This window comes from Dicentrarchus labrax, unplaced genomic scaffold, assembly GCF_905237075.1.
Source record: "Dicentrarchus labrax unplaced genomic scaffold, dlabrax2021, whole genome shotgun sequence".
NCBI classification, from domain to species: domain Eukaryota; kingdom Metazoa; phylum Chordata; class Actinopteri; family Moronidae; genus Dicentrarchus; species Dicentrarchus labrax.
The window spans coordinates 13,214,790-13,228,675 of record NW_026136709.1 but is presented as its reverse complement, the minus strand read 5'-3'; the positions used below and the strand labels follow the sequence as shown (position 1 = coordinate 13,228,675).

Here is a 13,886-nt window from a genome sequence, read left to right as displayed (position 1 = left end):
AGTTGAATTATAGTGACATAAAGGTCAGCACAAGTGCATCCGCAAACTCTAGTTTTCCCTACACAAATCATATTCATTCAGCTTTGTTCCACAAACACGCTCCCAGAGCAGTGGCTCTATGCCCCACCAGTGGGGCCCACCCCACAGTTTGAGAACCACTTGCCTAAACACAGCCTCCCAGAGCTGCTAGCACCACTGTTGACTCTCTGTTATTATGTTGTAGCTGGCAAAAGTGAAGCTAAATCTGTTTTCCATACTTTTGGGTAAACAACCCATCATATTTTATTAGCTCATTATATATCTGTATGCATAATATGAATCTGACCAGTAACTAGTAAGGCTGTGAAGTAGATGTGATAAATGTAGAGGGAGGTATAAGGCAGTATAATATGGAAATGCTCAAGTAAGTAAGTACCATATTTCAGTAAATGCTTTTAGCTTTTTTCCATCGCTGTTAGGAACTCAATGTGGTAATGTGTGTACTCCCGCATGTGAAGGCCTGATTGCAGTGCTAACATGGCTAGAGCTCTCCATTTGTCCCTTGCCATAGGCCAACATTCAGATTGCCAGAGTTAGCAGACAAGGCACGCACTTCCCGACGCCAGCAGCAATGCCCCTCACACACATACACACTCCCATCAACCCCCATTGCCCCCTTCGCCCTTGCCCAAACAGCCAAAGAAACAACAGTTGCCCTGGAAACAACGTAAACCAACAACAACACAGCAGTATCGTGATGGTGCACTGAGAGAAATGGAGGAGGTGGATGAGGACATCTATGTCAGTGGTGTGAGTCGCTTCAGCACTAAATCTTTCACTTGAGATGCAAGCTTGTGAGGGCTGGGTTCACCTCTGAAGGTTTCGCCGGCCTGGTGGTGAAAAGAATGTCCCCAGTAAAAGTCTAACTGTGCCCAATTTGACGCCTGTAAAAGTCTCCGTGGTGCAGATGGATTCGCTAATCGAGAGGCAAATTGCTGCGGTATTACGGTGGTATTAGTGGAAACAATTATCAATAGGCAAGTAGACTGCTGTGATCATACCATAAATCTAGCAGCAGTCATTACGCAGAGCATGGCCTAATACCAGCCAGTGTACATATCTCTGGTGTGCGTAAGCGCCTTAGATGAACTTAGCAGATTATCTGAATGGAAGGGAGCTGAATGGACACAATGATGCCGTATTGTGACTACTGTAGCCAGACAGAAGCAAAAGATGGCAGATAGACACACAAAGATGATAAGGGACTTGTGTGAATAGAAGCATTGTGTTATTATAGTTTAATCAGGGTAAAGACCCCCCTGCCCCCAACAGTGCAGCTTTATCTAAAAGAGTATAATAATGAAAATAAAGTTACATCACTGTTCTTTGGCTCCTGTCTGTAGCAAGATTAAGATTTATAAGACAAATAGACAAGTGAGTTATAGACGTGATGGCATTGCACAGTAATTGGTGTGTAATCAGTAGTTAGTGTGTGTGTGTGTGTGTGTGTGTGTGTGTGTGTGTGTGTGTGTGTGTGTGTGTGTGTGTGTGTGTGTGTGTGAATGCAAATGTGTAGCTGTACCTCTGTCTGTATGAGGTGATGTGTGTGTGCTGCTGTATCTATGTGTTTATCATAAACACACAGGAAAACGGTGATCTCCAGAGGAGATGTAGACATTAATCAACACATTATCCCATCAGTCATGCAAACTTATGTTTGTTTTATTAAAACTACTCTTCTATCACCAACATCTCTCCAGACACTACGTGTACAGGCACATTCCTATTTGATGGATGACTTAATTCATTTATAAAAGGTAAAGATCATTATTTTGAACTGTAGATGGCAGCCTTGATCCTGGCAAACAGCTGTTTTGATATATTTATTGCATATTGCATTTCAAAAAATACCTTCTTAAAAGCTCAAAGTACATGTGTAGCAACAATTCAAAGTTAATATTTCCAACGTACAAGAACGCTAAAGTAACCTTTCCAACAATGAATGGCATTGTAATGCATCAATACATCAAGCTCTGCTGTGTCTACACTGACGTCCTAATCTCTGCAATATTTGCGGTTAGAAAGTGAGTTGAAAGGAGGTTTGCACCAAGGTCTGTGATAAGACTTTCCACAGGCCTTAGAGCTGTGATGTTACCCTGCTCATGTGTGTCCCCATCTGATTCTGATCAAGGTTTTTTACTGCTGCACTCAGAGTTGTGGGGTGCTTGGAGCCTAACAGGCATATTTTTAGGCCAGGAGGGGGAGGAGGGTGCAATCGAAAGCCGAGACATAATTATGAAATGTAAGTTGGAATATTGTTTTTATTACAAAGCCAAACAAATGCGTCTCTGCCGCAGCTCACATCAAAGATGTCTGTGTGACGACTAACCGCCGAGTCGAGGCTTTGTGCTCGAGGCTTTAATGAAAAGCAAATGCTGGTTGTATGTGTGAGGGCAACTAAAGTGTGAGGTCTGCAAGTGTCAGTGTATGTGTTGGTGTTAAGTATGTGTGCCGTGTGCCTTTTTATCTATATCTAGTGTGTTGCTCACACATGTGGGCTCTTGACTGTACATGGCGAGGAGCAAGGCATCTATCACTTACAGACTATTAATTAGAGCCCAGTGTTATGTGGTGGAGACGTCGTCACTGCTCATGAAAGAATGGAAAATTCAATTATTTTCATTTAGAGACATGAGACACAGCAACCCACAGCAGTTGATGAAATGCCTTGGATTTGGTGCGGAAAATGATGAACTGTGTGCGTGCGTGTCTCCCACTTCACGTGTGGGGTAGCGCGTTAGGTGATTCTACCCCATACATCTGTCAACGCATCATCTGAGAAGGTGTATATTAAGTTATTGTGAAGCATCTGTGCTAATTATGACTTCAGCTCTGTTTTTAGTTGTATAAAGGGCAGCGAAGAGCCAGCCAGTCCGTCGCTATCTAAACAACATTAAATTACATGGAAACTTGAAGAAAGGAGCACACAAACACTTTATCTGTGTACTCTATTCCGCTCCTTTCTGGCTTTACTGTGAGTGAGTGATTGCGGCACGGAATTCCTCATCGCTCAGGCCTTTTGTTGGGATTGCATCGCTCGAATAGTTTCCATTGCTCCCCCCTCCCCAACTACCCTCAGTTCAGGCCCATTTTATTTATCTGCCATGTCTCATCGTTAGACAGGGGGAGCACGCATGGCTGCCCTGGTGCCCAGAGAGTGGAAATGTGACGGGCTGACAAACGGGCGAGTGTGGACAGACGTTTGTTGTGTCTAGACAGAGGCCTGGGAGGCTGTCATGGGCTCAGGGTAAACTGGTCTCACGGGAGACGCGCTGTAAACTTATCACGGTGGTATTGTGTGGGAGGCATTCTGGGCTCTATTGTGAACCGGGAGAGTATGCACTCAGTCATATGTGTTTGACTAAGTAGACATGGAGAAGACAAGAACACTTAAATCTTACACAGTAAATCTTATATGTGAGCATGGATTTGGGAATTTGCACATGAAAAGACAACTAGTCGTCTAGGTTAAACGTTTTTTTTTAGAAGTCTATGTTATATAATACGCAATACTTGATTCAACATCATTTCAATGGCACCATTTAGAGCATATCTAGGATCTGATATGCATTCAAATATAGTCTATTAAATGGTGCACTCTCATCTGAAATAATTCAGTTTCTCTTTGTTTGAAACCACAAAAATCACATTTGCTGCGGTCATATGCAGTCATCGGTCTACAATGCGAGCATATGCGTCAGAATACTTGCGTGCATGTAAAAGCGGTCATTTACAACGCTAACACCCAAACCCCCCAACCTGTGAGACGCATATTCATCACTTTAGCACTCGATAGTACACAGGCCCTCCTCAGAGACAGTGTGGTGTCGACACAGAAATCTGTCACCTCTCCGCCCCCAGTAGAAAGTTCAGAGTTTGATTCAGCTTCATGGACGGCTGAGATGGCTGAGATTCAGACTACACTGCTGTTGCACAGATGAAGGACTGCGCCCACTCTTAAAGCCTGCAATTGGAGAGAGGAGAGGATTTAAACCAACTTTATTGAACTTTGCTTGGATAAACCAACATTTATCCAATGAAGCGAGAGCTTATCTGTACAAGAAAAAGGTATAGAGGAAAAGTAGTTGTGGCCTAAGTGCACTTTTATAGTACTTTTTCTATTAACTCCTCTAAATCCACAAACAAGCATAAAAAAAACAATTAGACTGTTTACTCTTTCCTTTCCACATGCGTCTGTGACATTTGACATTATTAGAAATGTTGTCCTCTTCTCTCTAATCTGGCCTAGAGGAGGAACAGTAGGAAGTGTGGAACAAATTGACTGAGAGTCACAACATTTTGTGCTATTGCAGTGTTGAATCTCCTGCTATATTTCATTCAGGCACAGTCTAATCTTTTTTTCTGTATTGGATGCCCTATAGATTAAAGCCTTTTGTTTACCTCAACGACCTTTGAGATTCTTTCCCTTCCTTCAGACACTGAGGTCTTTCTCTCCATTATTCTGTCATTTTATCTTGACAGAAGGAAACAAGTCCAAAAGACAAAGCTGGAGGCGAGGTGACAAGCAGCTGTGTACATGGAGGTCATGTTCTCTTTCAGGGTCAGAGCCTCTTGCTGTTATTTCGGTATTTCATGAAAGCTGCAGCCTTGCAAGTGAATGTTTCCAAGTGTCAAGTAATGATTTGTATCACAGGCTATGACCCAAAGAAAATCTGGCATGCCACATTAGTCAATCGCCAAAAGAAGGGAAAATGATTAGAAGGGGAAGAAGTGGGAATGGACGAAGAGAAAAGAGGAAAAGGTGAAGGCCCAAACTCGAGCAGTTCCCACGACCAGCAAATTGCCCAAATCGCTGGTGGCTCTCTCTGTCCCCACCCCCTCCAATGCATACCGTGATGAATGGGACATTTAATATTGCCCCGCTTAAGGGTATTACTGGAATGTATCTGTCCTCCTCAAAACACTAAAACAACACTCGTTCTCAGCCTGGATACGATGTGAGTGGAAACTTCCAGTCTTTGGTAAATCTTCTTCGTCTTATTGATTTAGATCTCTTGTAAACAGTTTTTGTTGTCGAAGACAAAGTAGTAATAAAGTCAGAACTAGTAGTATAACAGTAAGAGTATCTTGAAAGCATTTGTTAGTGTGTTGGCATTAAGACTTACTGTACTTCATTGAAAGTGGTCACTGGTCAGCAGCTCATGCTCATATTTTATTTACTTACTTGTAAAAGGTGTACAAGAACAGTGGCTTAGTGATTAGCACTGTCACCTACAGCAAGAAGGTCCTGGGTTTGATTCCCGGCTAGGGAAGGGTCCTTCTGTGTGGAGCATCTATGCCAAATGTCACGGCAGTCCATCCAATAGTTGTTGAGATATCATGAGTGACTGTACAAAACGTAATGGTAATCCCTCCAGTATTTTCAAGATATGTCAGTCTGGACAAAAGTGGTGGACAGTCCGCAGAGACAAACAGCTATCATGCATGACCAAAAAACACACACAAAAAAATAGTTAATAATGAAAGAAAATCCAGACGGCACGTTCATCTATTCTTATTGTTTTTGCATGTGCATTGTGATTTGTGAAAAAACAAAACTAAGAATCAATTAACACAAGACTCCACTTAGATAATCAGGTTGGCATAGAGTCATAAATTAGTAGATTAGACTCAAGCACTGACTCGTGAGAATGATTTCCTGACACCCAAAGGAGACAGGTGAGATTTTTTTGGCTGTGCGCCACGCTGATGGATGGAGGGAGAGAATTCTCATGAGCAAGTGTCATCTAATCTAATCCAGGTGATTAGTCATGCATTCTCCCCTTTCAAGGTGTGAGGCCCATTTTTCCCCCCCAAACCAGGGGCCAGGTAATGTGATCTCTCAGAAAAAGTATCAATGGTGGTTTCAAATGACTTGACACACACATACACGGAGGGAGGCAGCCACATACTGTACCGCACTGTACTATACGTACAAGAGCTGAAGCAATGGCAGCAAGATGCGAGGATACACTGCATGTCCTGAGCACGACCTCTGTCATTGGAAAAGTTCCAAAATTCTTCTGGTCTGGTGGGAAGAATGGGACAAATATTGTTATGGTGACCGGTCAAAATGTTCTGTGTGATTCAACATGTGTTTAAAAAGCTTGACCAGCAACACACCAAGTAAGAGTCCAGACACCCACTCGCTATTCATTCTCATCAGACGGAAAGTACTGCAATATGTTTTATCTCTTGAGGATGCATTCAAAACCAAAATGGTCTGGCTGATTCAGACTCTCCCCTTTGATCGTCAGTTATATTTAATGAACCATTACAATTCTCCGCTTTGCTACAGAAAACATTGACTTCATATTATTGTACTACACCGCTGTTCTTTCATAAATCTTGTTATTGGCGTGATTTATGCTTTCTTTCCCTATCATGCTAGCGTAGTGTCTATTAAAAAAACGTGTGTCACGTTCTGATGCTGAACATTTAGTACTCTGATATGATAGCTGACGATACTGTCTAGTCTAGCATCAAATCCAAACTTCACACTTTCAATTCTTCCATGTGGAGATCATTTCATCACCTAGGGAACAACTGTATTTTTGCGATAATGCAGATATCTTAGAAAAGAGTTTTCTTATGTACCTAGATAAGATAAATAAGATAAGATAAGATAAAAGTAAAAGGGACCCCTGCACCTGTTTCTGCATCTCTCTGTGTTTGTGTGGGAGTAAGCGTATGTTCACATTGTGGCTGCAGAGAAAAAAAGACAGAGTAAGAGGTTAGGATGAACAATACTGGCGTGTCTGATACATATGGACTTCTTTAGAGAGTCAGAGGGAAGAGGGTCTATGTGTGTGTGCTCTCGAGGACACAGGGAGAGATCAGACGAAACCCAACTTTCCAGCTCTCCATCTCCCTCTTACCGCTGATTTCTCCTGGCCCACTTCATTGTTCCCTGTCCCCTTCCTCCTCAGCTTGTGAACGTACCCTTCCTGTTTCTGTGCTGCATTGATACGGCGCTGTCATCGACTCTTCCACATGGGCTCCCTATAACAAAGAGATTTGTGTTGATGATATGAACTGAATGTGTATGTATTTGTGGATGCATGTGTATGCAGTGTGCGTGAGTGAGCACAGCAGCAGGGCTGGGCTGAGAATGTTTATTTACTGTGATGTGCTTGCTTGCTCCTTTTGGCTCTAAGCAGACTGTCATCACTGGGCATCATATTGACAGGGTAGAGACCAAAGTATGATTAATGACTGTCCTTACTCTCTCTTCTTTTCTCTCCTTTTTCCTCTGTTTTTTTCTCTTTTCTCTGTTCCTCCTTGTGTCTCTGTGGCGTGCCCCCCCTCCCAGAGGACCTGGATGACCTGCGGATGGAGGGTGTGACCGGCTTGGCTCCATCCGGCAGTAAGTTCAGCCAGGGACGCAGCTCCTATCAGCCTGAACCGCAGGCCAAAGTTACACTCAACATCTGCTCTAGGTGTGCCAGGTAAATGTTTCCACCTTCTCTTATTGGCTGCCTTGGAGAAAGTTTGTGTTTAGAGCCAGTCTGCTCTTATGAGGCTTTGAAGGAATAGTTTTTTTTACTTTTTGTGGAAATTCTCTTTGAGTTAGACGAGTAGATGGATACCGCTATCCTGTCTACCTTGTAAATACATACGACTACAGCCAGGAGACGCTTAGCTTAGCTTAGCTTAGCATAGCATAAAAACTGCAATGAGGTGTAATAACTATTTATGGGCCGGGAGCAGTAACTGAAACTGAGACTGAGTCTGAGTCTTCTCGTGATCTGGCATTCAATTTCCAAACATGCACTGCAGTCTGAAAAATGCAGAAATAGGCCAGCACACAACCCTTCTGTAAAACTGCAACTTGATGTTTTTTACACTTTGTACAGATTAAACAAATAAGATATGATGTGTCAATTAATGAGATTCAGAGGTGCTGGGAGAGGGATTTGTTTTTAGCTTTGGACAGAGCCAGGCTAAATGTTTCTGCTAAACTAAGCAAACCGCTGCTGGCCTTAGTTTCATATTTATACATGAGATTGGTATCGATATTCTCATCTAACTCTCTGCAAGAAAGCAATTAATCGTATCTCCCAAAATATCTAACTATTGCTTTAAGGTTTTAAATTACAGAAATTCAAATTAATTTTAGCTCCAGTAAAGTTCCGGCAATTACTGTAATCAATTATTTACTTTCCATCATCCAAACTTGTTCTTACCCCAGGTCATGACTCCACCTCATGCCCTACCGTCCATTCCCCCTCCCACTCACTTTGCAGTTTACTGTATCATTGGTAGCATACCTCAACATGCAGAAGAGAATAATATCATATCTAAAGTGCATTCCAGTGTTGCTTGTTTTCACAAATCAGCCCAAGCACTGATAATCGTCTCTATTATCACCCTTTCTCTCTTTATCACTGTTTTTCTCTTCTGACACATTTCCTGTTCCCCCTGATCCACAGCATCAGTCAAGAGCTCAGATTTCTGAGTGTTAGGTGTGATACCATAGACAGGTGTGGGCAGGACTCTTCCTTGATGCCAGTCAAAGATAAACTGGTATCTGTTCGATGAGACGCCAGGCACACATCTGCCTGCACAGCCTCCTCTATTTGGGGTTTGGAATTTGTTTGTTTCCTACTCTTCTTTCATTCACGCTGCTTATCAGTTTCGCTCCACGCACATGCTGTGGGATGTTGTCAGAGGTTCTGCAGGAGGATGAATGGTATCGGTGGATTTTTTGTTGGCAGTTTATCGACGGGATGTTTTGAAGCAAAAAGTTTATACCTTTGGCTTATCATTGAGTCCCCGGGTCGGATCAGTGGCCGAGCAAAGCAGCATCTGTATCTGGAGTCGTTTTTGGCTCACGCGCTGGGTTTTTTTCATGACTAAAATGTCAGACATCTGTTCTCCTTCTCTGTCTTCCTTTCTCCTTCTGGTTCAGTCCAAATTCTTGCATCGTCCTCTATAACCTGACCACAAAATCCTTCCCAAGTTCTACTGGCGAAGCAGTCGTGGTCTTTCGTAGTCATTTTTGGTGAGTGTAAGGGCCATAAACAGATCACTAAGCTGGAAAAGTGTTGCACGCATGGTATGCCCTTTGTGCTATTCTTGTGAGACACATAATTCTGAAATCAGGAGTTGTGCAGGAGTTCATGCTTCCACACACACACACACACACACACACACACACACACACACACACACACACACACACACACAGATATTTATGAATCCACATATAAAACATGTGTGTGCATGCCCTTGCATGCATACACACAGAATACCTCTGTGAAGAGAAGATGGTGGAGGCCGAGGTCAGGGAGCAGTTTGGAGAGGGGTAATCCTAACAGAGACTTCATGTTGTATGCATTAGCACTCTCTCTTGATGGGATTGCCAGAAACACCTTTCAAACATGGCTCAATATGGGGCCAACCTTTAAACGTACTTCTCAGAACACTAACATATGTGGCACAGTTAGTGGCCTTGTGGTTCACACCTGCAGAAAGTACAGATGTGACCTTGTACTCAGGCTGAAGTTAGAAACTTCAAGTTTTTTTTTACAGTTAGTTTTTTTATGAAGTTAAGGACTGAGAAGATTGGGTGGATTCTTACTGATATCATTTAACTCTGACAAAAATCGTAGAGGGTTGCATGGTTCTGAATGGAACTGCGAACATTCACCCAAGCTGGACAAGCATTCCTCACATACCCGTCAGCCCTCAGGCAAACACATCAGAATTCAGCTCCTTTTTTTTCTGTGTGTGAACTCTTATGGGTCATTGAGGTCCAGTTTTGTTCAAAAACGTCTATACTGTATTTGCTCCCTCTCATCGTGTAAGGGGTCAAACGGGAGTGAGCCACTTGGCTTTAGCATGTACCACTCAAAGCCAAGGAGAGGTGACACTTACTTTCACACCCACAGCGTGAAGGCGATAACTCGGTTCCTCCCCAGCAAGCGTTTATTAATTTCCAACAGCGCTCCTGTATGTTACTGTGATCCACCTGTAGTGTTATACGCCGAGTACATAAAATTTAAAGGAATTACTGTAGACTTAAACTGCAAAATAACATCATACAGATAAAAATCATTTCTACTAAGTGTATTATCTTTGTTGCACAATTGAGTTTAAATATATTACAATTAAGGGTTGCGCAGTAGTATCACTTTTCTTTTTTAACTGGCTGACACCAAACTGGCATTTTTCCCAGCATTCAGACACCTTCTTCGACCATTGTCCTTTTTCTTTCCCTTCTGCTTAGACACTGTCCACACCACCAAACAGTCCAGTCAGCCTGTGTGGCTCCTAACCAGCAATGGCAGGTCAGGAAACACGCTGCTTCCTCTGGCTCTCTACTGGTTGGTTGAAGTGTAAAGTGCCGTGTGGCCTGTGTGTTGTGGGCATGTCTCTGTCTCTCGGGCTATAGCTGTGGTCACACTAGCATTTCATCCACCTCCTTCATGCACCAGATCAGTTCTTTTAATGGCTATACACTCCTGCCACAAAACCTCCTGTGTGCAAACGCATCCCAGATCTTGGGCACAGTCCGGAGGAGTTGGCGGTGCGGTCCAAGGAAATGGATAGATCTCCACAAACCTCACTTGGGCTTGTAGTTCTCATTAAATTAATTGTTTTCATATCAGGAATGTACTGAGGGAATGGTAGTCAGGACTTGCGGCTATGAGCAGCTTTTGTTCAGAGAATGGGAAGGCCTTGTGATAGTCATCTTGGGTTCTTTTTAATGGTCTTATAAAGACCATTAAATAGAGGGAAAGACATGGAGAAGGATGTATAAAGAAGGAAAGAAATAGAATACACTTTAAAAAGCTGTGTTCTGCTTTTACCCTCATCGTAGAGGTAGGAACCAAGAGGCCCTGCGGCTGTGACGGAATGCAGCCGCGCCATAAAAGCGCATAGATTGCTTTCCTTTGTCTTCGGCTAATGATTGCGCCGATGACATGGAAATAGCATGCAGTGAAAGCATTTGTAGTTAAAGCAGTGTATAATTACAGTTAATATGCGGTATGATTTACAGTCGTTAAGAATATGCTTTAGAAAAATAAACGCAGTGCTTAATTCCATACTGATGTTGGAGTGTGTGAATTAGTTTGCAGAAGAGTATAAATGCAGTGAAAAGTCATGTTTAACATGTTTATCTTCCCACTGAAAAGGCATTTCAATTGAATCAAATGTTTGTCTTACACCCACAGTATTCTTTCACAGGGAAACTTAAGTCTTTTAGTACCTTAAGGAGACTGCCAAATCTCTCATACCCGCTTCCACTGCAGTCCAAACAGATATCTTTGAAAACAAAAAAGCTATAGGGGCTTGAAACATATTATGAGAAAGAATACTAACTGAAAGATTTAAGGGGAAAAAACAATCTGTGTTTTTCAGTTTTGCTTTTTCAGCAAGCGGAGTGAAATTGCTTCTGAAACAAGTGAGCTGTGTACAATTTGCACCATATGTTAGTGAATGCATTACTTTGGTTTCATGTCAACATACTAACGACTATTTCAGATTTGTTTTAAGAGGGCTTAAAAGCTGTGAAGAGATTGGACGTGTGCCCCAAAACTGACCCCCATGTTCTGCTAAATCTGGGATGGCACCAAGAAGAGAAGAAGAGATCATAAACTCACTAAACACTTCCTCTTTGTCTCATCACCTCGGACTGATAGAGAGAGACTTGCTTGTTTTCTCGCTATCTGGCATTCAGTTTCCAAACATGCGTTGCAGTTTTGTGGCTGAAAAATGCAGATTACAGAGATTATTTAAATGCACTCAACTTCCAATGTGTACAGTATTGTATATGTGTTACGTGTTGTTTCTAGGTTGCAGGGGGACAGTCTATCAGACAACAGATCTGAAGAGGAGCACAGGCCTCACATATCTGAACAGGCTGTACCTGACATCTCCTGTGAGTTGCACAACACAGCTCAAATTCAAAGTAGTTATTCTTTTTTTTCTTTACATTTTTGTGGTCTCACGCTCTGCTTTGTCCTTCTTTTTTTCTTCCTGTTTGTGTGTGTGTGTTGTCTGGAGCAGCTCCATTGCCCGGGGTGGACACAGTGGCGGGACGGTTGCAGGAATGCGAGGTCTTGTCTCAAGTGTCAGCCTCTGTAAGTGTCCTCCCTATATCCATCACCAAACAATTAAGATCGCTTTACAGCCATCAATTACCATGTCGCTCTCTCCTGCTCAGCTTCTATTGTCCCGAGAATGAACGAAAACCACCTCAAGCTTCTTGTTAATAGGACAAGACCCAAGCAAAACTGATCCATCTTTATGCAGGCATTTCAGCTTACACAACAGCTGATAGTGCTATAGAAGTGATACCCCAATTAGAAATCTCCCTATATCACTTTGCTTACCTCTCAGGGCACTTGTGTGCAATCTGAAAGGTATAAATGAAAAGAATATCTTGTGACACAATGACAATTGAGGCTGATTTGAAGGTATACAATAGACCTAAATATTTACAGGTTACAGGAGTAAAAACAGTTTTGTTCAATAGGACTTGCGTGATAACCTCACATGCTTCAGGGGATAAAATCCATAGAGACCTAATGTGGTACACACCAGACTCAGACACAGGCAGACACTCACATGCTGTTAATAAAGCGGTCAGCTAAGACGCCGGTACCTTTGTATAATTACGCCCAAAAAAGCCGATACCTTTTTTTTTTTTTTTTTATAATTGCCCGATCTAAGTGTTAGACAAGGCTTTTTACTGCATTTTCTAAAGAAAGAAAGGGGTTCGGAGCCAAGGCATTGCTCCGTGTGCGAAGCAGATGCAGAGAGGCTCCAGACTAACTGGGAGCAGACTTTTAGAGACTGAAGGCCCCGTTGAATCAAAGCCTGTACTCGGAAGTCTGACAGATTAGGCCAAATTCACTAGCCACCATCCAAAAAGAGAAAAACTGTGCACCTTACACATCCACATCATACTGCCAATGTTATCCTCATTTTTTAAAACATTTCACGTGAAAAGCTAAGCTTGACCAGATGATAGACAGTGTCAATAGTATTACCACATAACATCTACTGTAACTCAGAGATTTAAGCTGACTAATTTAACTTGGAACTAAATCTGATGTCCTTTTACCACTCACCTTCACATCGAGCCTTTTTATTTTGCAGCTGCTCAGACCAGGAGAGTAAACACTGCATCTCTCCCCTTACACTACATCTCCAGGTTAGGTCCTGTCTGGCACACTTAAGAGCAAGTTATTAATGTGTCCCATATGGAAACCGCAAGTGCAAACGTCTCCTGTCATCTACTGTAGCTAATGTGGTTGTTTTGTGTTTAATTGCTTATGTTTGGCTGTCTTTGAAAGGCAAACGCAATTTGTAATAGCTTGTTAGTTTAACTGGTCCTTCGGGGTCTTGCAGGCCACAATCACTAAATGGCATGGAAAAAAAAAGGTAATGCTTTTATGAGCTTATTTGGAAAAAACACAATGGTTGAAGTCATATTGTATGAGAAATAACTGTGTATAGCTGATTAAGTTTCTTTCATTTAAAACTAACTTATTCTTTAATGTATCTCCTGCTGCAGTATTTTGTTATATATATTTTTGAGTGTCCTTTGAATTGGTAGAAAAGTGTCCAATTGTTTCTTCACATGTTGCACTCGTTATTAGTGTTAAAGAAAGCATGTATGTAACTTTTTCTAGGTTTCAAATTTTGAAGTCACATTTAATTATTAGCACATTTCATCATTCACGGCTGTTGTTAAATGAAGTATGCCTTGCATTGTACATTGCCCTGGTTTGGGCAGTAAAAGGCTGGTGATGTTGGAAAGTAAACACTGTTAATGGTTATCATTATTAGTCCAACAGGCCCCCTGCCTCTGCCAGCTCCTTTAGGTGATAATT

At 42.2% G+C, this 13,886-nt stretch overlaps 1 protein-coding gene across 1 annotated transcript in view; it reads left to right on the top strand.

Moving 5' to 3' along the window:
• The window catches only part of cunh8orf34 (chromosome unknown C8orf34 homolog), a 58,638-nt gene that overhangs the window by 26,719 nt on the left and 18,033 nt on the right, over positions 1 to 13,886 (top strand). The window contains exons 8-10 of the mRNA XM_051411170.1: positions 7,352 to 7,487; positions 11,841 to 11,926; positions 12,055 to 12,128. Of these exons, the coding sequence (XP_051267130.1) occupies positions 7,352 to 7,487; positions 11,841 to 11,926; positions 12,055 to 12,128 (296 nt within the window). The remainder of the gene's footprint in view (positions 1 to 7,351; positions 7,488 to 11,840; positions 11,927 to 12,054; positions 12,129 to 13,886) is intronic.